At 43.7% G+C, this 23,902-nt stretch overlaps 2 protein-coding genes and 1 pseudogene across 8 annotated transcripts; 1 reads left to right on the top strand and 2 right to left on the bottom strand.

The window, feature by feature from the left end:
* Positions 1 to 2,865: 2,865 nt before the first annotated feature.
* LOC103643454 (uncharacterized) lies at positions 2,866 to 5,323 on the bottom strand. The gene has a single exon (XM_008666642.3). The coding sequence runs from the start codon at positions 4,761 to 4,763 to the stop codon at positions 3,441 to 3,443; it is 1,323 nt and encodes a 440-aa protein (XP_008664864.1). The 5' UTR covers positions 4,764 to 5,323; the 3' UTR covers positions 2,866 to 3,440.
* Positions 5,324 to 6,095: 772 nt separating this feature from the next.
* LOC100277602 (MATH domain containing protein) lies at positions 6,096 to 9,341 on the bottom strand. 7 transcript variants are annotated; one of them, XM_035965787.1, is made up of 7 exons: positions 9,068 to 9,317; positions 7,974 to 8,188; positions 7,683 to 7,890; positions 7,358 to 7,527; positions 6,961 to 7,258; positions 6,653 to 6,828; positions 6,096 to 6,532 (listed from the first exon to the last, which is right to left on the bottom strand). In XM_035965787.1, exons 2-7 carry the CDS (start codon positions 7,999 to 8,001, stop codon positions 6,384 to 6,386), a joined length of 1,029 nt encoding a protein of 342 aa, XP_035821680.1. In that variant the 5' UTR covers positions 8,002 to 8,188; positions 9,068 to 9,317; the 3' UTR covers positions 6,096 to 6,383. The 7 variants fall into 7 exon arrangements, with proteins under 7 accessions (XP_035821680.1, XP_008671445.1, XP_008671440.1 ...); NM_001151115.1 differs by having other exon boundaries at positions 6,197 to 6,532; positions 7,974 to 8,029; positions 9,068 to 9,325; XM_008673223.4 differs by lacking the exon at positions 7,974 to 8,188 and having other exon boundaries at positions 9,068 to 9,326.
* Positions 9,342 to 19,494: 10,153 nt separating this feature from the next.
* Positions 19,495 to 19,615, top strand: LOC111590635 (uncharacterized; annotated as a pseudogene).
* Positions 19,616 to 23,902: the final 4,287 nt, after the last annotated feature.

Below are 23,902 nucleotides of genomic sequence, written 5' to 3'. Positions count from 1 at the left end.
GGTTCCCACCTGTCAGAAGCCAGTAGGGAAATCAGGTACAATCGTATCCTTTCTTACAATAATACAACTAAAGCACAAGTATTGAAGTGGGAAGATATTTTAAAAACATTATGTATCAAACAAAACAGCCCTCCCACATTCCCCTCATTTTTCTTAAAAGATACTCTTACCTCTATCCTTATACTTTTGTTATACAATTTTACTAATAGATATAGTTGCATGTCATACAATTTCACGTGATATGTTTTCTATTCTAAGAGCTAGTTTGGCAACTCCATTGTTCCAATGGATTCTCATTTCCCAGGGAAAATTAACTAATTTTTCTTAGGTCCCGTTTGTTTTCTTTTATTTTGAGGGATTGGAATTTTACTAATGGAATAGACTATTTTTTTAGAATGTGACATTCCACCACTTTTCAAAGTTATCATATAAGTCCATCTCAAATTCATGGGGTGTGAGATGAAAATTGATTCTATAAATTTACATGCTATTTTTCCGATATACAATTTATAACATACTCTTCTATTTGCTTCGTTATACCATAAATATAGTATATAACTATCTCTCTCAAATGATTTAGGATAATATACAAATATATTACATATATAAATATATAAACTTAATTAGTTCTGTCTAAATTATAATTATTAAAATAGAATTTAATTCCAACGAAACAAACGGGGCTTTAGAAAAATGTAAATCTCTTGAAAAAATAGGAAAAATAAAGTTGTCAAACTAGCCCTAAAACAAGAAATCATTGACTTTTTTTGGTATAAACAATATAAATATCTATGACTATGCTCATATCAAGATATATGCCTAGTCTCATGACTGGACTCCTAGGGTTAAGATGTACGTAGTAACGTAGATACATTCATACGGGTAAAGATAGAGGTACGTTATATTAAACCATGTTAGAGAGAGCAAACGTGGATATTAGGGAAAACGTGTTTGGCTGCAGGAAAAAAAACACCCGTCGTTGCTGTAGCTTTTTGCCCCCTCTCAGATCAGCAGTAGCAACGGACATCGGTCACAGAATACATCAACAGTACCAACACAATTCTTGGTTTTTGCAACCTGTCGGTAGTCTCACAAGTCACAACAGAGTTCTTCTCACCGAGTGTACTGAGGTAAGTTTGACATAATGCTAGATCAGTGGCAATGCCACTAAAAACATGAAGTCGGCAATTAATACCACACAGCGTTTTGACTTTTTGAGTTCTAGAACTGGAACAGGGGCAACAGGAACATGATTTTGCACAGAATGCAACCACCTTTTACCATTATTTTCAATGAAACAAGCACAACAGAAACCCTGTACTAACCATTATTTTCAATGAAACATGTCTTGGCTGGACAGTGTTGTCATCTCGTAGTCAGGTGCTTGCATTTCATCACAGGAAGAGAGAACAATTCATGGACCTGAGGTTGGGCAGAAACATTTTGCTTCCCACAGAAGTGAGAGAAACATACGAATGCTGCGCTGGACTTAGATATGGGACTATACCAAAGTCCACCTTGACAAAGTAAATATATTGTTCTGAGTACAATCTTAACAAATGCATAGTGTTTAATTGAAACTAGACTATTACTCCCTCTGGCCACAAAAAAGGCTACTTCAGGGGGAGATTTTGTCAAACTTTGAATACTGCAAACATCAATAGCTATTGCATTATTTAGTTTGGAAACATGTAAGCTATATGTGTATATTTAGATTCAAAATACTTGCAAAATCTCTTTAAGGATTTTAAGAATATATGAGAATACATTAGTGGTCAAAGATATGCATTGAAAACTATGCAAGTCAAATGTGTCAAATATCTTTGACAAGAGAGAGTTCTCTTTATGTTTCTCAACATGAAATGGCAGCATCAATAGTCACATTAAAGAAAACGGTCAAAAAAGAAATAGCATGATGTTATGTGATGTTTTGCCTTTGCATAGTCGATTCTAGTATTCTACATAGTATATAATGCAGGTGAGCATGTGTAATTTTCCAGCTGAAAGGCTGAAACCAGATAACAGTGCATTAAATAAAGTTTAAGTAAATAGCAAATATCGGTCACATTTATGACAACCTAAAACTCATCTTGTAAAGTAGACTCCTTTCATGCATTGCTAAAGCCTAGCAGTACAAATCAATCTAAGTATCTAACAGAGTAATAAAAGGGAAATGGACATATGCAAACAGAAGAACATGGCTGGAGTGTAAGTAGCAGCAATATATTTTCTTCAACTTGAATTACATGCATACAGGTGATGAATCAGCAGAAAGAAAAGAAGGCCAAGGCTCAGGGCCTCAGTTACTAGTTCACATACACTCGTACCATAGTATAATTAAATTATTGCACGCAAGGCACAGAACATGAATTCACAGCAAATAAAACATAATTCACTTGTTTGGTGAAATAAAGAACCATGCCCCCCATAATTAAGCTTTAAATAATAGGCCAGTCAAATATCATCTTTTGAGTCAATCTTATTTGCTGAATATATGTACATAAATGCAAACTTGAACATGCACAAACCAAAATGGAACTGTAACGAAATAATAAGATCCTATTTGTTTGGGCTCCGTCAACTGATTTTTTATTAGTGTCCCGAACCCGGACATGACAGGGAAGCCGGTGCACAATCAGCTGCAAGGGCCAACAAAGTTGTAATTACTATGACAATACTCTTACAATCAATTCAAAAAATGTGCATGTACCTTCTAACCTCCAGTTCTATATTGCCAATTTTTGGTCCATCAATCAATTGTTGCTTAAATATGGATAGAATAAAGGATACAGAACTGAATTAGAAAGGTGACCAAGAAAAATATAGGCAAACATGAAACCATTTACTGGTCCAGGACTTTGCCCATAAATAAAACGCCAGAGATATTATGCTCATGTATTATACATCAATCAGATAAAAGTAATCATTATATAGAGCAATTCATTCATGGGCCAACCACGTCTAAAGAGGGTTATGAGATGGGATTTGGGAGGTTTTTACAAACAGAAGGGTGGATATCAACAAACTATACCCATGATTGGATGTACATCACGTGTTTTGATCTAAAGTATTACCCAGATAAATTTTGCAGGCAGAACACAGGTATATAAACTTCATGTTGCACCTATTACCAGGCATCTTGCTTCTAACCTTCCATGGAAAAGGGGAACCAAACAGCCTTTCTTTGTATGCCATGTGATGTGAGTATGTGGCTATAAGCAGATTACCCATCCGAGATAAAAACTGTACATGCAACATTGTCAAGTTCTCTTTCGCTCATCCGAGTCATTTACCATCTTGGCAAGATTTATAAGATCAGGATAACTACAAAAAACCTCTACTTTGCCAAGACCAGCAGTTTTTCATCAATAAGCACTATGGGCCATGAATATACTTCTCTTCAAGTAATGATGATCCAAGTGGCAATCGACAACTGGACACTACCTAAATCCATCAAGAGCAGCTGCAACATCCTCCAGTCCAAACTGACGACCACCCATCCTCACCTCCTTACTCCTTGCTGCAAAGTAGAACAGCAGCCATACCACCATGAAGTAGACCTGCGCAATTGAATGCAGAAATCCACCAAAAACATTTCCGCCGAATGTCACCATGATGAGCCGCCCCATGCTGCCACACACAACTGTTTCCCAGCACTTGAGAAATGTGGCATCAGTTGCCATCAGAGACACAAGATAGCACCCTTCCTTCACAGCATTGTGCCCAGGCGGCCGTGGATCACGGTCCATGACAACCACCCAAGGCACCACAGTGAACAAAACTGACACCACTGCATCAAGAACAGCCCAGGCAACAAAGAAACCATCGAGCTCTGGGCCTGCAACGACTGCACCAAGCCACGGGTTAACGGATGTGGAGAATGGCATCAGTTTGGCGACCACAAAGAGCCTGAACAGCTGGGCCTGATCGTGCACATCCGCAAAGAACCAGAGGCAGAGCATCTGCACAACGGCGTCCCGCGTGGCCCACCGCAGGAACGTGAACCCTGTGAGTCTCTTAGCGCCCCTCGCAGCACAGGTGAGGAGGAACACTAGACGCCGCCCAGGTACGTGGTGCCCCGCCACGGACGCAAACACTGCGCCCAGCGCGGCGGAGTGCACGGCGATGTAGCCAAGGATCGCGAAGATATGTGCGGAGGAGAGCAGCGCGAGGAGGTTGACGATGGCCGCTGCGTCGCGCCTGGTCAGGGCAAGAAAACCGAATTCTCTGCCCAGCGGCGAGGCGGGCTTCGGAGGCGCCGTCTCATTGTAGACGGCAAGGAAGAAGGGGGAAGCGGAGGCCGGGAGCGGGTTGGGGAGCGGCAACGGATAGGGTTTGGGCGCGGCGGAGTAGGAGGTGACTAGCACATGGTAGTAGGAGGCGTTGCGGCGGCGGGAGGGGGCTGAGGCAGCGGGATCAAGGGGGCTGACTAGGATATCGTCGTCGGAGAGGGAGGACGAGGGGGAGGTGAACGGCGAGCGGCGCCGTGGGAGGTGGTGCGGGGGAGGCGGCGGCGACGGCGTGTTGGGAGGGGAGAGGCGGGCGAGAAGGGAGCGGAGGGCCGGGTCACGGTCCGCGAAGGAGGCGAGGCGGAGCGTGCCGGCCAGGAGAGCGGAGCGGAAGAGAAGGAGGAGGAGCGCTGCGAGGAGGAGTGGCGGGAGGGATGCTGGGTGAAGGAGATGCCCCGCCGCGCGGCGCAGGATGCGGCCGCCCGTGCGCGCGTCCAGGCTCGCCGGCGGTGGGTGCGGTGCGGCGGCAGGCATGACGCGGCGTACCGTGGATCGGCGTTCAGCTAGGTGAGCGAACGGGGAATTCGGGACGGAGGTTGACGCGCATGACGAAGTGGACTGGAAACGTGGGTTTGGGCTTGATGTTGGGCTTGGTGTGGGCTCTAGTTGGGCTAAATGCTAGGATGAGACCTGAGGTAACTTTTTTCCTTTTTATATGTAAAAACATTAAAATTTGAATTTTAGACTTCAACTTCTAAATTTTAGAGTCATTGGCCGTCCGGTGAGAGCAAGTAACCTATTACATGGACCTCAAGGAGGGTTGTTGCGGCCTTGGGTACAACGTTGGATATTGTCAGTGGTGAGAATCACGATCCTCTTGAAAAAAAAAGTATCTCATAAAATCACTTTTTTTCTCAAATTTCACGGTAGCAAGCGAATTCGGTTGTGGCTAGTAAGGGGTTAATTTTTTTACCACATCAGCAAAAAAAAACTTGGCCTAACCAGATTGGAGATGTGAGACAACTTGTCCATGAAGTTTCATCTTCCAATAATTAAGTGTTCCATTCTTGAAACCAATGAGGACCTCCGTTACTCTAGAGATGGAATGAAGTAGACTTTGAAGGAAGAACAAACAAAAGAACACAGCTTGGCGATATGAAAACCAAAACACTCAAGTAGCGAGAAGAACAACTTCAAAATCCTTCGTAGAACCACCAATGGTGGCTTGAAGGATGAGAAACTAAGTTGGGACATAGCTTAACCTGTAATAGCAACCAAAAGACACAACTGAGAAAAAGCCAACCTCGGGAGAAGCAAGATGGGACACCGAATAACATAACTTACTTTTGATCACAGCTAGGAGTCTAGGAGCAAGAGAGGAACTCTCAGTCTTTATGTCCAACAACTAGAAGCAAGCATCATGCAACTTTCTCTACCACTACTCAGCTTCATGAGAAGGTTAGGCAGAAGTTTTCATCATGGCCTTCGACACTAGCTAGGTCACAGCCATCGACGGGGAAGAGAGGGGCGCTAGGGATGAGAAGGCCGCCGCCAAAGCACAGGTAAGGCCGTAAGGGCAGAACACAAACTCAACGCGGGGACTTTATGGATCTTTCCACTCAATTCCTCACTATAGTGTTTGGTTCTGAGCCAGTTGAGATGAAGTGGGTAGATTTTATGTAGCCGGATGGTTCACCATTTGATTATAATTTTCTTTTTTTTTAGAATCACTCTGTTCCAAATGGAACCAATCCAAATAACAACAAATTATGAATAAAGTGGCTCTATCCCACCATACTCTAAAACCAAACACTACCTACTCCAAAACCAAGCACTACCTATGATCCACTCTACACACCGGGTAAATGACACAATACCACTAAATCACTTACGTTTTTGTGCATGCTTCACATAAAATAGTTACTGGTATATTATACCCTAAAAGTATAGTAGTCAAATCCTTTTTGTTACCCCCTAAAGCAAGGGTGTTAGGAGGGATTAAGGGGATTAAATTTCCTAACAGTCAAAATTCTCCTCAATCCTCTCCAATCCTTCCTAATCACTATGATTTAGGGATGAAACAGATAAGGTCTAACGCTGCACAATTCCATTATTGGCTCGGCACACGCACAAAAGTAGAGAGTCGTATGATCCCTAATTCATCTTGGACGATCCAAGAATGGCAACATCTGCCTCGATTAAGCAGCTGCCCTTCACAAGGTACCAGTCCTTCACAGACTTCGTCGCCATGAAATTTGACCATCCCCAGCCTTCGCCCTCCGTCGCTTGGAGCTGGCACCGGCCTGGACGCACGAATTTCCCAAATCCACACACAGCGGAATCGGGGAAACAACCACATAAACAATCGTATCGGTCCGAACATCTGGATCATGTTACATCAGGAGCAAGTACGAGTGACAAACCTGTCATTGTTTTGCGATTGCTGGTCACCTTGTCTTTGATGGACAGACTGACTTCTACAAGCACCCCAGAGTTCTGGAGGGAAGCGTCTCCGTTTGGCTTGGCCATATGCAGGTAGAGGGAGAGAATTTCCTTATCACCGTCGATGCCAGTGCCAGAAGGGTACATGGTCAGGTACCTGAAGGATCACAGGAGTTAGTGCATCATGAACTGTCGACAAGTTGATACTTGCATCTTAGGGTTTATCATTAAAGTGAGTATTTATATTTCTTATGTATCTTATTAGTAGTACTATGCAAGTATGTGGTACCATTTGTGTCCACCGATCTCAAACTCCGGTGAGTAGCACCGCCCCTTCAGGCTTAAGAAGTCATTGATGATCCAGGTGTAGGCCTCCCGGGCACTACAGAAGCCAATTCTCTTCTGAACATGCAGCGTTCCTGAACCGTCCTTGACTTTAGCAGTGGTGAACTTGATGAGCTCCACTCCGAAGACACAGCTGTCACCAACGATGAAACCGGAGGAGGGTTCCTTGAGTGTGTAGACGAGGATCATGCATGAGATCCCGGAGCTCCTGCTGCTCTCTGTAGTCTGGAATCTGTGGCTAACTAAAGCAAACGTACAGTGCGGCCATCAACTTAGTAGAGTTCCATTCCATGTACCTATACCAGCTAGCCTACCAGGTTAGCATGTGATTTGAATCTTACATTCATGTTCGCTATGTCGTCCGTATGCTTGATCGTATATCAAGAGCTTGAACGATGCTTCGACAATGGTGTCGGGTTCCAGACCAGAAGTTTTTGACAGCACGAGGATAAGAGAGACGTATTCTCTTTCGTCGCCACTCTTCCGGTCCTTCAGGTTCAACTGCAAGTACCTGCAAACAGGTCAAAACAAAGAGATGAAACACTGCTCACCAGATGTTTGCACAGATATGCATGCATTGGCGTTGCATAAAACTGCGCGGATTTGAAAAATATAGCTTTGCGACAGCTTGTAAAACTAAGGCGAAGGCACAGTATGGAAGATCACCAATTAAGGTCCTTGATCTTAAAATATCCGGAGTTGGTCCATCCTTCTTGCTTGTCAAGAAGCGAGGAGAAGCCATCGATTTGCCAAATGAAGCTGCTCTTCTCTTCCATTTCAGAAGAGGCAGCACCACGACCTACCTGCGCTGCCGGAGTACATGGAATTGCCGCGACCTTTGCTGATTTCTGGTTCTTGCCATGGTTGGGTCGACCTGGGAGGAAAGTGCAATCCGTATAGCGAGTGACCATACCAAGAGAGTAATATCAGCAGAAAAGAAAACCAAGTCGGTGTTACCACGAGATGAAGAGGCACATGCACCCATGATTACTGGAAGAGTCTTCCTGCTCTTGCTTCAGCATGGACAGGTGATATCGCACGTTATATGTGGAACTATGTGTAAGTGTTTCAGAAATTCCTGGAAATTGAGGTGAGGTTTCTTCTTTTTGGCCGCTAGGGCCAACGCAAAAGGACAGAGTTCAGAGGTCTACGCCACAAGAAATTTCCTAGCACTGGAAGCATTACAAGTATATGACGTCTAAATTTTATACAGCTTCATGGCCCAAAAAAAAAGATCTCTCTAACTGAACAACCTTGCACATATTAAATCTTTTATGTCATTAGCAAATAACCTAAAAGTCCAGGTCAACTCTTCTGTGCCTCCCAATTCCCAAAGTACTTAAGTTGCAATATCTAACCACTAAGCAGCAAATAATCAATACATGTTTGTCTATCTTTGCGTGCGGATGTGTCTAGTCATCTGAGAGTCACGGCTGTGTTGATGCCATCATCATTTGCACCGGCGTAATTTTACAGGTTAAGATTCCAATGGAAAACGAAGGGTGGCTATGTTAATATACTTTGGAATCTTTGACAAATGAAGCCTGAAGAGATAGTTTATTCGGCTTTGAAATTTCCACACAAGCAGATGTCATTCCAAATTCCAGTTTGTCATCGTGAGTTGGTGACATACTGACATGGAACCGAAGGCTCTAAAGAGTGAGGCAGTTAAAGAAAGCTACCTTGTGCGGGCTACAAACTCCGATCTGGAGTACAAGTACATCAATGGTTCTCCTAGTTAAATCAGACTACTGGACTTCGATACAAAACCTACATGAAATATTTTATCTTCAATGGAAAAAAATTAGTATAATTATGAAACAACTTTTGGTGATCACTAGTGGAAACGACTGCCTAAATCCAGGGAAAGACTGCCATCAGAAGTATGCTTCAATCTTTACGGACACCAGTGGCGGATCCAGGATCGAGAGGCTACTGAATTATTTTTATCAACTAGCCTAGCAAATATTTGACCAAACCAAAATACTAAATAATTAATTTTATCAACAAAGTAACTATCCTACCAACTCTGTTATCACTTAGACACTTACCACGGAGCACTGAAGCTGTGGAGCAGAGCAGGGGAGCCTGGGGAGGCGGCGCCGCGGTGGCGCGTCTGACGGGTGACGGCGGAGGGGCTCCTGCCGACGTCCTACGACAACCAGGGAACGGCGCGGTCCGCGGAGGTTCGACAGAGGGGCAGGAGCAGCAAGGACATGGCGTCTCCCGTCTCCAGCAAGGCGGGCAGGCGGCAATCCCCGGCGCCCGGCGTCGGCGGCGAGACCGCAACCCGCAAGGCTGACCGGCTTAATGTTAGAAATATAGGCATTTTCTGTATTATTTTAATTCCATAAATTAACATTATGATGATGACATATAATAGATAATCAAACATGGAAAACGTGATCTCAAAAATATCCATAATAATATGGATCATGAGAACACAAAGCATATGAAGCATGTAATTCATATAAATAAAATAAGCATATAAACATGGTTCATGGATTATTGCAGAACAACTGGAAATAAACAGATAACAATATAAACAGGATGACTGAAAAATTAAGACAGACAGATATAACATATTATAATACGATAGAGCAAAGCTACATACGACATATATAATATGCAGAATGTAAAACTGTAAAGAACTGAATTGATCATACCCTCCCATGCGCTCCGAGGATCCTGATCCTTGTCCAACTTCTCTTGTCATCCGATCGAGACGTTGGGCAGTCGCGAAGACGCTCCCCAAAAACCTAATTGCCGATCCCCCGTGCAAGGTCTCAAACGGCACCGGCTTCGGAGGCACCTGCCCTCTCGCTTCTCTGTGCGCGCAGAGTCACGAGATGGAAATACCCTCACTCGGCGGCTGGATTGTGAGACTGAAAGTGTTTCTCGCGTGTACCGAGTGACAGGGGTGCTCCTCTATTTAACCTCTCGCAGAGGGAAGCTGAAGGAGAAAGGTCGCCGAGTCACGCCAAGAGTCGGCCAGCTTTAGCCGAGTTATGCCATGAGTCGGCCAGCTCTCGCCGAGTCACGCCATAAGTCGGCAGCTGAAGGAGAAGGGTCACTCGGCTGGCTGACGAAGAGACAGGGTCACTCGGCTGACATACGCGGTTAGTGAGTGCTAAAAATTAACACAACCACACCACGCCCGCTCGCCTGCCTGCCTGTCTGCCTCGCCTCGCCTCGCCTCGCCTCGCCTCGCCTCGCCACGCCACGCCACGCCCGGCCCGGCCGGCGGCGGCGGCGGCGCGCGCGCGCGCGTGTGGCACGCCCTTGTCCATTTCTTGACTTCTCAAGTTAAGTGGAATAAATCCCACCATATAAGTCAAGGCAAAGGACCCTTGGACTTCCAATGTGGTACTATTGGTATTTTCCACCATTACACACCATAGAGTTTATTCAATAAATGGGCCAAGCCCATAAAAGATCCAACAATCCCCACCAAGCTCTAGGGTTTGTAATGATGAAGTATCAGAATCACAATCCTTTGATATACCAGTGTTTCGATGGAGACTGTTAAGTTGAACATCCATCTAGAATGAGAGTTTCACTTATTCACAACTGAACAATGGACTATGCCTTGAATTGACAGTTTTGTGCGAATTAAGATTCACTCAAATCCTTTGCTGATACTAGGCTGCAGAAGGGTATTCCCGCTGTTTAGAAGCATATAAGTCACACTTCAGTGCCTTTCATGAGTATTTAGGGATTACCCAAATCCCATAGACTGTGACTAGCAGTCTGACTCATATAGGTGTATTCCTCAGAAGATGTTCTGTAGGACAACATCTCACCTTTATAAGACTCTTGGAATACATTAAGGTAAAAACCATCCTGCCTTACAGATAGGAAAGATGTGCATCAGAAATGAGTTAAAGAAGGGATCTTTCCTCACAATCTACTCCTAGCTTGTTTCTCCACTCTACTTCACGGGATCTCCGATCACATAGAGCAGGTTACCACTAGAGTAGATCTCACATGGGTCTCATACCCATTTCCCTCGATGCACTTTCTATCACATTGCGTGATAGACCCTTAGTGAATTGATCTGCCAGATTATTCGATGTGTGGACATAATCCACAGTTATAACTCCGAAGTTTTTCAACTTTCTGACAGATTTCAACCTCCTCTTAACATGCCTTGTAGACTTCATGTTATTCCTAGAACTGTTAACCTTTGTAATCACAGTTTGGTTGTCACAGTTCATGGAAATAGCCGGTATCGGTTTTTCAACTACCGGTAAGTCCAATAGGAAATCACGAAGCCACTCGGCCTCAGCCCCAGCAGTGTCTAATGCTGCGAGTTCTGCTTCCATTGTAGACTTCGTTAAGATAGTCTGCTTGCAAGACTTCCAGGAAACAGCGCCACCTCCAAACAGAAACACATATCCGCTTGTGGCATAAAGCTCATCAGTATCAGAAATCCAGTTGGCATCACAATAGCCTTCCAGCACTTTTGGGCTTCCGGTATAATGAATACCGTATGTCATAGTACCTTTCAAATATCGCAACACTCTCTCAAGAGCACGCCAGTGATCATCTCCTGGTTTCGACACAAACCGACTTAGCTTACTCACAGCATAAGAGATGTCTGGCCTTGTTGCACTTGCAAGGTACATGAGTGAGCCAATGATCTGGGAGTATGTCAATTGATCCCTTGCTATTCTCCGATTCTTTCTCAATAGCACACTAGGATCATAAGGTGTTGGAGCAGGATCACAGTCACTAAAACCAAAGCGACTCAATACCTTTTCCACATAATGGGATTGTAACAAAGTTACCCCACCATCAGCTTCTCTAACAAGCTTGATGTTTAGAATGACATCAGCTTCTCCCAAATCTTTCATCTCGAAATTGCTCGATAGAAGATTTTTAACTTCCTCAATCACATTGAGATTTGATCCAAAGATCAAAATGTCATCAACATAAAGACACAGCATAACAGACTCACCCCCACCATACCGATAGTATACACACGTGTCAGATTCATTTACAACAAAGCCAGCTGTTGTAAGAGTATTATCAAACTTTTCATGCCATTGCTTAGGTGCTTGTTTTAGGCCATACAATGATTTTATCAACCTGCACACCTTGTTCTCTTGACCATCCGCAATAAACCCTTCTGGCTGATCCATATAGATCTCCTCATCCAACTCTCCATTTAGGAAAGCTGTCTTAACATCCATCTGATGAATGATAAGACCATAAGAGGCTGCCACGGCTATTAATGTGCGAATTGTAGTCAATCGAGCCATTGGTGAGTAGGTATCAAAGAAATCTTCACCCTCCTTTTGGGTATATCCTTTGGCCACAAGCCTTGCCTTGTACCTCTCGATTGTACCATCAGGCCTAAGCTTTTTCTTGAAGATCCATTTGCAACCTATAGGTTGACAACCATAAGGACGGTCAACGACCTCCCAAGTTCCATTAGACATAATAGATTCCATCTCGCTCCTTACTGCTTCTTTCCATAAGTCAGCATCAGGAGAGGAATATGCCTCACTAATGGTAGATGGTGTGTCTTCCACAAGGTACACTATAAAGTCATTACCAAAGGATTTTGCAACCCTCTGTCTCTTGCTCTTTCGAGTGACTATAGTTTCATCCTCCTCAGGGATGTGCATGTGAGAATCCTCAGCATGATCTATAGGAATCGACAGTTCGTGCTCATGGGGAATTATAGTCTCATGACTTATATCACTAGGTGTATTCTTCATGGGAAACTCATTCTCAAAAAATGTTGCGTCTCTTGATTCCATGATAGTATCAACATACATATCAGGCACATCAGATTTTATAATTAAGAACCTATACCCAGTGCTGTGAAAAGAGTACCCAAGAAATACACAATCAACAGTTTTAGGCCCAAGTTTACGCTTTTTGTTGATTGGCACATTCACTTTGGCCAAGCAACCCCAAGTGCGCAAATATGAGAGATTTAATCTTCTCTTTTCCCATTCCTCAAATGGTGTGATCTCTTTGTTCTTTGTTGGAACTCTATTCAGGACATGACATGCCGTCAAAATCGCCTCACCCCACCATACCTTGGATAATCCCGCTGTACTCAACATGGCATTCACCAAATCTGTTAGAGTGCGGTTTTTCCTTTCAGCAATCCCATTGGATTGTGGTGAGAATGGCGGTGTCCTCTCATGAATAATACCATGTTCCACGCAGAACTCATCGAACACATTAGAGAAATATTCTCCACCTCGGTCGGACCTTAAACGTTTTATTTTCCTCTCAAGTTGGTTCTCAACTTCAGCTTTATAGGCCTTAAAATAATTGAACGCTTCATCTTTTGTTTTTAAGAGATACACATAACAAAATCTAGTGGAGTCATCTATAAAAGTGAGAAAGTATCTTTTACCACCTTTGGTCAAAATTCCATTCATCTCGCACAGATCAGAATGAACAAGTTCTAGAGGTGCCAAACTCCTCGCCTCAGCAGCCTTGTGAGGCTTGCGGGGTTGTTTTGATTCAACACACACATGGCACTTAGACTTTTTGACCAAGTTAAATTTAGGAATTAAATTTATATTTGCTAACCGCATAAGACAGCCAAAGCTTGCATGACAAAAACGTGAATGTCATAAATCTGACTCATCAGAAAAATGAACAGAATTCACCAGTTTATTACACACATCATGCAGTGATAAGCGGAACAAGCCTCCGCAGTCATATCCTTTACCAACAAAAGTACCATGTTTCGACACAACACATTTATTAGACTCAAGAACAACTTTATATCCATCTCGACATAGCATCGAAGCGCTAACGAGATTCTTCTTGATAGAGGGCACATGCTGCACGCTCTTCAATGGCACCGTCTTTCCCGAAGTAAACTTCAGAATGACCGTACCAACACCAAGAACATGAGCACGCGACCCATTTCCCATCAACAAGGCGCCAGACCTCCCGACCTGATAGGAAGTGAACATAGAGGCATCAGCACACACATGAATGTTTGCACCACTATCCATCCACCACTCAGGTGAATTACAGACTGAAAGAACAAATGGTAAAGAATTACCATACCCAGATGTTCCTTCTTCAGTTTCAGTGGTTACAACATTAGCTGATTTCTTGTCTTGAGTGAACTTGCGATCAGGGCACTCTCTTGCCCAATGTTGATCACTGCCACAGACAAAGCATCCTCCCTTTCCCTTGTTATTGTTGTTCTTCTTTTTAAACTGTGATGTATGAACAGGCTTATTTGCATTCTCTTGTTTGTTCTGGTTTTTCTTCTTGTTAAACTTGCGAAAGTTTCTCTTCTGCACCACATTAGCAGTAGAGGTCTCCACACCTTTTCCACTGTCCTATGTTCTAGCCCTTTCCTCAACATCAAGAGTACCAATGAGCTCTTCCACATTGAACTCTTGTCTCTTATGTTTGAGAGAGGTAGCAAAGTCCTTCCAAGAAGGTGGCAACTTGGCGATTATACCGCCAGCCACAAACTTGTCAGGCAAAGGACAAGGAAAAAGTTCGAGTTCCTTAGCTAGTGCCTGAAACTCATGAGCCTGTTCCACTACAGATCGGTTCTCAACCATCTTGTAGTCATACAGCTGCTCCATGAGATACAGCTCGCTACCAGCGTCAGTAACTCCAAACTTTCCAACAAGAGCATCCCACAGCTCTTTTCCTGTGGGAAGGATGATATAGCTTTTCTGGAATTTAGTATCCAGTGCGCTAATCACTGCACCTCGAAAGAGGTTGTCTTCAGCCTTAAACTTAGCCTCATCCTCAGGAGGTAAGTTGGCAGGCTTGCCCTCAGCGGCATGAAAACAAGACATTGCAGTTAGCCACAATTCCATTTTAGCTTTCCATATCAAGAAGTTTTTACCATCAAAAGGATCAGCCTTTAGCACAGCAGCAAAACCTCTGACAGAAAAATGCCTAACATTAGGTTTTTGGACTGTTAGAAATATAGGCATTTTCTGTATTATTTTAATTCCATAAATTAACATTATGATGATGACATATAATAGATAATCAAACATGGAAAACGTGATCTCAAAAATATCCATAACAATATGGATCATGAGAACACAAAGCATATGAAGCATGTAATTCATATAAATAAAATAAGCATATAAACATGGTTCATGGATTATTGCAGAACAACTGGAAATAAACAGATAACAATATAAACAGGATGATTGAAAAATTAAGACAGACAGATATAACATATTACAATACGATAGAGCAAAGCTACATACGACATATATAATATGCAGAATGTAAAACTGTAAAGAACTGAATTGATCATACCCTCCCATGCGCTCCGAGGATCATGATCCTTGTCCAACTTCTCTTGTCATCCGATCGAGACGTTGGGCAGTCGCGAAGACGCTCCCCAAAAACCTAATTGCCGATCCCCCGTGCAAGGTCTCGAACGGCACCGGCTTCGGAGGCACCTGCCCTCTCGCTTCTCTGTGCGCGCAGAGTCACGAGATGGAAATACCCTCACTCGGCGGCTGGATTGTGAGACTGAAAGTGTTTCTCGCGTGTACCGAGTGACAGGGGTGCTCCTCTATTTAACCTCTCGTAGAGGGAAGCTGAAGGAGAAAGGTCGCCGAGTCACGCCAAGAGTCGGCCAGCTCTAGCCGAGTTATGCCATGAGTCGGCCAGCTCTCGCCGAGTCACGCCATAAGTCGGCAGCTGAAGGAGAAGGGTCACTCGGCTGGCTGACGAAGAGACAGGGTCACTCGGCAGACGAAGAGACAGGGTCACTCGGCTGACATACGCGGTTAGTGAGTGCTAAAAATTAACACAACCACACCACGCCCGCTCGCCTGCCTGCCTCGCCTCGCCTCGCCTCGCCTCGCCTCGCCACGCCACGCCACGCCCGGCCCGGCCGGCGGCGGCGGCGGCGCGCGTGCGCGCGTGTGGCACGCCCTTGTCCATTTCTTGACTTCTCAAGTTAAGTGGAATAAATCCCACCATATAAGTCAAGGCAAAGGACCCTTGGACTTCCAATGTGGTACTATTGGTATTTTCCACCATTACACACCATAGAGTTTATTCAATAAATGGGCCAAGCCCATAAAAGATCCAACACTTAACGCGGCGAGAGCGCGAGACTGAGGCGCGTGGCCGGCGATGGCGCGAGGCTGAGGGGCGCCGGGCGGCGCGCGTGCCGGGGTGCCGCTGCCGCGTGGAGCCTCCACGTATGCGGCAGCTGGGAGGCTGAGGGTGGCGTACTGGCGCGTCCCACGGCTGGGAGGGGCTAAAGGCAGGCTAAGCCGCTAAGGGCTAGTTTGGGAGACAGAGAACAGGAGGGGATTAGAGGAGGGATTAGAGCCATCCTTTGAATAAGAAGAGGATTTTAGTCCCTCCAATTTCCTCCAGATTTGTGGTTTTCAAACTAAATTTAGTGTTAATTTGGTGGATAGGAAATTGGAGGGGATCCATGGGGAGTAATCCCCTCCCTATTCAGGTCATATTCGGTTCTACCCCAATCCATATGGATTGAGGTGGATTGAGTGAGTTTTAATCCCTAATAAGTTAAAATCTCTCTCAATCTGTATCAATCCCCTCCAATCCATATGTATTGAAAATAACCGAACAAACCCTCAAAGGAGATTACTCCCATGAATCCCCTCCAATTACATGTCCACCAAACCAGACCTTAAGGGTTTCTTGAGTGGGTTTTAGGGGGTTAAGTGCAAAAAATCAAGAGGCGGGCACTTCACGAAGAGATCGTCTCTTCGTGACTTTCTATACATGTTGTCTTTTAATTGCATTAATATTCTAGTGGTTCAGGGTTGTACAATACATTTTCTTAGTCGTCTCTTCTACTTAGAAAAACGAGCAAGGAATTTGTAAGGAAAATGGACCTCGGTCCATTTATCTAAATGATTTTGGTGTTTGATGATCAACATAACATGTGGACTAATGTGTTTGCTAGTGTTTATGTTTGTAGTTCACAGGATACTAAAGTGACTTAGACTAAGGTATTGAGGAAGCAACACCTCAAAAGAAGACATTATGAAAATCATAACTGAAGATCAACAAGTATCAAGCAAAGTACAAGACATGAAGAAAAGTGTCGTCACTGGCAAACCGTCCGGCTAAGAGCACCGGACTGTCCGGTGGCACACCGGACTGTTCGGTGCACCAGGGAACAATAGCCCAACGGCTGGTTCCTGGTGGCACTGTGGAGAAGAGCCACCGGACTGTCCGGTGCAAGGCTGACAGCGTCAACGGTCACCTGCCAGATCCAACGGCTAGTGGCGCACAAGACAGGGCACCAGACTGTCCGGTGCCTACCACCAGACTGTCCGGTGTGCCGCAATGAACATCAGCTTTTCTCCAACAACTATATTTGAGTTGGGGTCTATATATACTTCACCCAACCGACCATTTGAAGGTGTGGGAGACCAAGCAACATACAAAGACATATTGTAGACATTTCCAAGTGCATATAAACCCAAGTGCTTAATAGAATCACTCGCTGATTAGCGTAGGTGCTTTGCGAAGTGCTTAGATTAGTTAGACCGCTTATGCGCTTTGCTATAGGTGAATCCTAGTTAGTTGAGTGAGTTTAGAAAAAACACACAATCCCTCGACTCTTGCGCGACCCATTGTAATTGTACCGAGTGGGGCGAGCGTCTTGCGAGACCGTGACAACCGAGTTTGTGTCGCGGTGGCCATGGTCTACCGGAGGGAACGAGGCCCGCAGCGTTTCGGCCAAAAGCTCGATAGTAGAGACGGCGAGGAGCGTCTGAGAGGAGCCAGAAGCGGAGCACCACTTGCGCGTGGAGAAAGTCTGCGGCTCCCTATAGAGTTACTCGATCGTGGTGCTTGGCCCTCGCGTGGGCTACCCTTTGCATAGGGGCACCAACGAGGATTAGTCAGAACCTTGCGTGGTTTAGAATACCTCGGTAAAAATACAGGCGGCATCCACGAGAGTTTGCATTTGTACCTTGCTTTTTACCTTCCACATTTATATTGAGTAATTAAGTTTCAATCTCCTCTTTCTAGCTAGAATATTTAGGATTGAAACTTAGGCTTTGTGATAGAGATAGCAACACTTAGACAAAACCTAGTTTGCATATTCTAGATTGTTATTTGTATAGGTTTTGCTCCAGGAATTTAATTGTGACCTAGTTTAGAAAGAAGTTTTAGAAGTCCTAATTCACCCCCACTTAGGTGTCACTGTTTCCTACAGGGCTCTAGGTTATACATGCGCTAAGGTCTCGTGCGGTTGGGCCTAGAACGACCTAGAATACGGCACATTCTGTCTAAAATTATGTTGCTTGGATTAAAACTGGGCCAACCCTAAATGGTTGTTCGGATAGATTTAATCCTGAATGAAACCAAGGCATTTCCTACGTTTTCACCCCTCTTCCACTTGGATTAGAGCCATACCTACGAACACCTGGAATCATACCAGGCTAGGATTTATAAACAACTAGGATCCACTCCATCCTGACGTGGAACTAATCCTGAGCTAGAACCGATCTTGGGCTGTCGAACGACCCCTAAACAGGTTTGGGTGAACTAATTTAGGTGGGCTTTGTGGCCTTAAACTAAGGGCCTATTTGATTACTGAAGCTAAAATAAAAGTAATTAAAGTTTATTCACTTAGAAGATAAATATCTAAACAGAAAGAGCTAAAAGTAACTAAATTACTATTTTACTATTTTAGTCACTTTAATTTTATCTCTTCCTATTTAGATCTTTAATTCCTAAGTGACTAAACTTTAGTCACTTTTGTTTTAGCTCCTTGGATCCAAACAGACCATTAAGATTATTCTCACATGAGTTTCATGAGAGATTTCATGACATCAATTAGTATGTCACATAGGATTTTTTTATGACATAACACTATATTTATGATGAAATAGGTGAAACTAGTTTCATGGTGTTCATCACCATGAAACTATGTCAAGTCGTTTCTAAGGTATTGGAAACGCGTGAAATCATTATTGGGAGCAATTTGTTTCATCTCCATCTGTTTCATTTATTCCTATTAGTTATTTAGATGCACCATTTAACTCACATGTTAACCTATAAAATTGTATTATAAAACTATTCACTGAGAGAGCATATTTCATTCCTCATTTCATCTTACTCTTATTGGTGTGGTAATATTGGAATAGTGTGATAAAACTACCATAGAGAATAGCCTTATAGTACGTGTTACAAGCGTTGCAAGACTGTGTCCCATAAGTCAGGGCAGTCCTAGTCCTAAATCCACCCTAATTGATATGATTGATAGAGAAAAACAATCTATACTACTTTTAGTTTTGTGTATCGTGCGTCGTGCGTTATGTGTGAAGCGCGTAGGTCTGTCCCTCCCTTCGCTTCTAGTCTAACAAATATGCCTAATAAACTCACCTAGCCCAACACGACAGGAAACCACACACAACGCAGTGCTCTCACATGGTACCATCTCGCTAGCTGAAGGGGGACGAACAACCGAACGAGCTATAGAAAATAGGGTAGAGCTCCTTTTCAACTCATATCTTTCTTGGTCTTTTGGCTAAGATAAAGTGTAATATTTGCCTTTATCAATTTAATATCTCATATGTGGGTCATATATTCACTTTGGTATTAAATTTATTTTTGTGGGTGTAACATATGGACATTGTACTAGTCTATTTTAAAGGTTACCTTGAGTGTGGCTAAAAATTGTTAGTGAGTTGTGTCATGCGCCGAAAGAAAAACAGGAGCAGCAAGCGCGTGTTGAAGAGGTGTGTTAGCCAAAGGTTCAAAAAATAGGACAATTAGTTTTAATTTAATCTAAAAGTAAAGTATGACCATGATGATATATGTGTATAGAAAGCGAACAGATTTAAACATGCGCATCATATCAATTAAGATTAAAACTTACACTAACAAAACCATGTCTAAATAGATTAAATTAAACATTATGAAAGACATTATTAAAGAGATATAGTTGTACATATGGTCATTGATGACGATTGGGTAGAGAAGACGATATGAAATGTCTGTGCGATGTCATGCAGAGCGCTTCCCAAAAATGTCTCTTATTTGCCAATGCACGTCGATGATCGAGATGAAGTAGCGTATGTGGCCAAAATCGTCTCTCATTTATCGATGCACACCGATGATCGGGATGACATATGTTGGGGACCTTCGGCCTCCGAAGGTCCTCAAAAACAGGATTTAACAGTATTTCTGTAGTACAATGTGTGAACAGGTATCTTCGGACTTGTATCAGAAAGGGAGAAGCTCAAAAGATACGAAGGTTGATACAGTGCCGAAGCTGTGAAGCAGGAAAGCTTCGGCATGTTCGCAGAAAAGGGAACCGACTTAAAGATGAAAAGGCCATTTAGACCTCGATAGAGTGCTATAGAATTATCACCAAATGTAAAGGGCATGTATGTAATTTTGTATGGGTTGTACCCTGTGCCTATAAATAGGTGAACAGTACCCCCGTACTGTTCACGCTGACTTGGCATTTGCTTTTGCGTCACACTTGTATTTTCATCTCCTTCCGAGCCGAAGGTATATTTATAATTCGATATTGTCTCTATTTCTTTATGATGATATAATAAAGTTAAATGAATAATGTTATATGATTATTCATGCTATCTTTTATGTTTCATATGCTTCGTTTTTCATTAATGTATACTGTGATGATGAAGGTTCGTCCTTCATGACCTTCGTCCGAAGATCGTTATATCCTAAGGGGAATAATGCTTCGAAGGACGAAGGACTTTATCGTTTAACATTCTCTGTGTTGCCTTGTTCTTAACTTATAGCATTTGAGAACAAGTCACCAACATTGGCGCCCACCTCCGGTGAACTCACTTCCATTTCTTGAGCTTTTCAATATCTTCGGCAAGCATCACCTTCGTCATGGCGCCGAAGAAGGCTTCAGCACCAGGGGCTGGCACGCTGCAGCCGCTGGACCCCAATCAAGACGTCCTTTCTCTTAGAGAGGCACGAAGCCAGAAGAGGAAGGCCACCAGTCCAACACCTCCAGAGGATGATCTAGATCAGGAAATTCAAAATCTGGAAATCCTTCAGCAGCAGGTTCAGCGCAAGAAGGAAAAGATGGCCAGGGTAGCTGAATTGCAGAGGCAGATAGACGAAGCCTCTGAAGAAGTTCGTCATCTTGCTCAGGATGAGCAACATCGAAGGCCTCACCATCAAGACCTTCATCAGGAGGGTTTTCCCAACGAAGATGATTGGTATGACAATTTCCATCACGGGAATTTTGTTTTTGATGATGCTTCTCCTTTGTCGGCTGAGCTGCAGGCTACACCTTGGCCTCCGTCCTACAAGCCGCCTCAGCTCCCTGTATTTGATGGCCACTCAGACCCGAAGCAGTTTTTGATGAGCTACGAAGCAACAGTGTCTTCGTATGGTGGCAATGCTTCAGTCATGGCCAAATCTTTCGTTATGGCTGTCAGAAGTGTTGCTCAAACCTGGTATTCCTCCCTTCGACCAGGAACAATCACTTCATGGCAGAAACTGAAGGATTTGTTGTTAACCAGCTTTCAAGGATTTCAGACGAAGCCGGTCACTGCTCAGGCTCTGTTCCAGTGCACTCAGGATCACGAAGAATACCTTCAGGCATATGTCCGAAGGTTCTTGCGTCTAAGGGCACAGGCACCAACGGTGCCCAATGAAATTGTCATCGAGGCCATGATCAAGGGGCTTCGGCCAGGTCCGTCAGCTCAGTACTTCGCCAGGAAGCCTCCTCAAACTTTGGAGAAGCTTCTCCAGAAAATGGATGAATACATTCGGGCCGACAATGATTTTCGCCAAAGAAGGGAGGAGGCTTTCAGGTTTTCTGAAATGACCAGGGGCTTCGGAGGAAGGTTTTACCCGAGACATGTGAGATCAATTCACAATTCTACACAAAATGATGACAGAGGAAACCAACAGCAAAGGCCACAATGCTCCTCACAGGCTTCTGGTCAACAGCAAAGCTCATTCCGGCCACCAGCTCCAAGAGGCAGAGGCGCCAGGGGCTTCGGAGGAAGATTTGGTGATCAACCGAGAAGAATCTTTTGCTTATTCTGCGGTGAGAACAAAGGCCATACTACCAGGATGTGCCATGTTACTATACAGAAGCAAAAGGAAATAGCTGAAGCAGCAGCACAACAAGCCCAGCCGAAGCAGGTCATGCATACAGCTTCGTATCATTCGCCCTACATCCCAGAATATGTGGGCAACCATCCTGCAGTCTCTGCTGCTTCGGCGAGTCAGCCTCAAGCTTCCTGGCAACAGCCTCCGCCTCCACCTCCGTTGCAACAGGGCCAGCAGCCAGAAGGGAGCCAATATGCTCCACATCAAAGGGACTTCAGAGAACAGTCCGAAGCTCGCACGGTCAACAGCACCGTGCCAGAATCAAAGCACATCTATTGACAAATATCCTACCTTAATAGCAATCTTTTTCATTCAGTTTTATTTTCTGTAATAAAGAACATTGTTTAGGTTTCATGTAATTAGTTTCGTTGATTCCTACAAGAAAAATATGTTTTCTTCACAGGTTTGTGATAATAAAAAGGACCTTCGGACTATCGAAAATTCTTCGAAGCAATAACAAGTCGTTCTAAGGAACGCAGAGTAAGTCTGACGAAGTCACAAAAAGTCGTTCCGAAGGGAGCGCAGTGTAAGTTTTCTGCTCCAAAGTCGTTCCTAAAGGAATGCAGAGCTTATACCGCCTAAGTAAAAGGCGAAGAAGCTCCAAAGACGTTCCTAAGGGAATGCAGAGCTTATACCGCCTAAGTAAAAGGCGAAGAAGCTCCAAAGACGTTCCTAAGGGAATGCAGAGCTTATACCGCCTAAGTAAAAGGCGAAGAAGCTCCAAAGACGTTCCTAAGGGAATGCAGAGCTTACAGCGTAGAATCAGCGCTGATACAAAAATATTGTGTGGGGATATGTGTGTATCTTTCGGAACAAATGTCATCTACATAACATAACATCATCACATCATTATGCATAGCATGAGCATCATACATCATGTTGCATATGGCACAAGAAGGGGACACAATATTGATCTTCGGAAGTATGCTTTGAAAGAGTGAAAATCGTGTTGTCACAAGGAGACACAATCTTCATCTTCGGAGTACAGCTTCGGAGAATGTTTTCACGAAGCTTGAATATTCTTCATCTGAGCACTATGGACATTGTTGTGATACATAGAAATTTTTCTTCACGAAGCATGAAAAGAAGGGAAGGTGTTTTTTCGCCAAAGACTCAAAAAAGGTATGTATGAAAAGTTTCATGCATCGTAAAGAATTGAACCATAAAGAGAAATAAAACAAATATGTTACATACATGATTACAAGATATTACACATGTTATATTTAAAATGTTTTTACAATAGCATCTAGTCTTCCCTAAGTACCACTTCTGCAGCTTCGTTCAACAGTCGATCGACAACTTCATCCATAATAGCTTCAGCCATCTTTTTAATCTCATCGTCACCCTTCGGCCGTGCACCCGGAGATACTTCAGTAGGATCTGAGGAAGGACAGGACACGGCTACTTTGCTATTACACATCATAAACAAATCTTAAAGCATAAGATTACAACACGATAGAAACTATTAGTTGATACCTAATTGACCTTCGGCCTTTGTGCTCTTTTTAGCAGCCTCAGCTACTTCTCTAGCATCGTGAATACCCTTTTCACTTCTTCGAATAATTTCTCCGGCCATCTCTCGGCCACCATTATCCCAGATGTCAGTAAAAAACTTTCCACCAATTATGCTAGCTTCGGCCGAAGGATTTTTTGTATCTTCAAAGGACAAAGCAGCTTCGGACTGTGCTAAAATTTTTACATGTTCACAGCCCTCCTTCTCTAAGATAGTGGCAATCCCTCTGGCGCCAGAGAAGGCACATATATCTCCTCGGCTATTTAAAATTTCTTCAAAAGCTTCAGCTTCG

Source organism: Zea mays, chromosome 1, assembly GCF_902167145.1.
Source record: "Zea mays cultivar B73 chromosome 1, Zm-B73-REFERENCE-NAM-5.0, whole genome shotgun sequence".
Classification (NCBI taxonomy): Eukaryota; Viridiplantae; Streptophyta; class Magnoliopsida; order Poales; family Poaceae; genus Zea; species Zea mays.
This window is presented reverse-complemented; position numbering and strand designations above follow the sequence as displayed.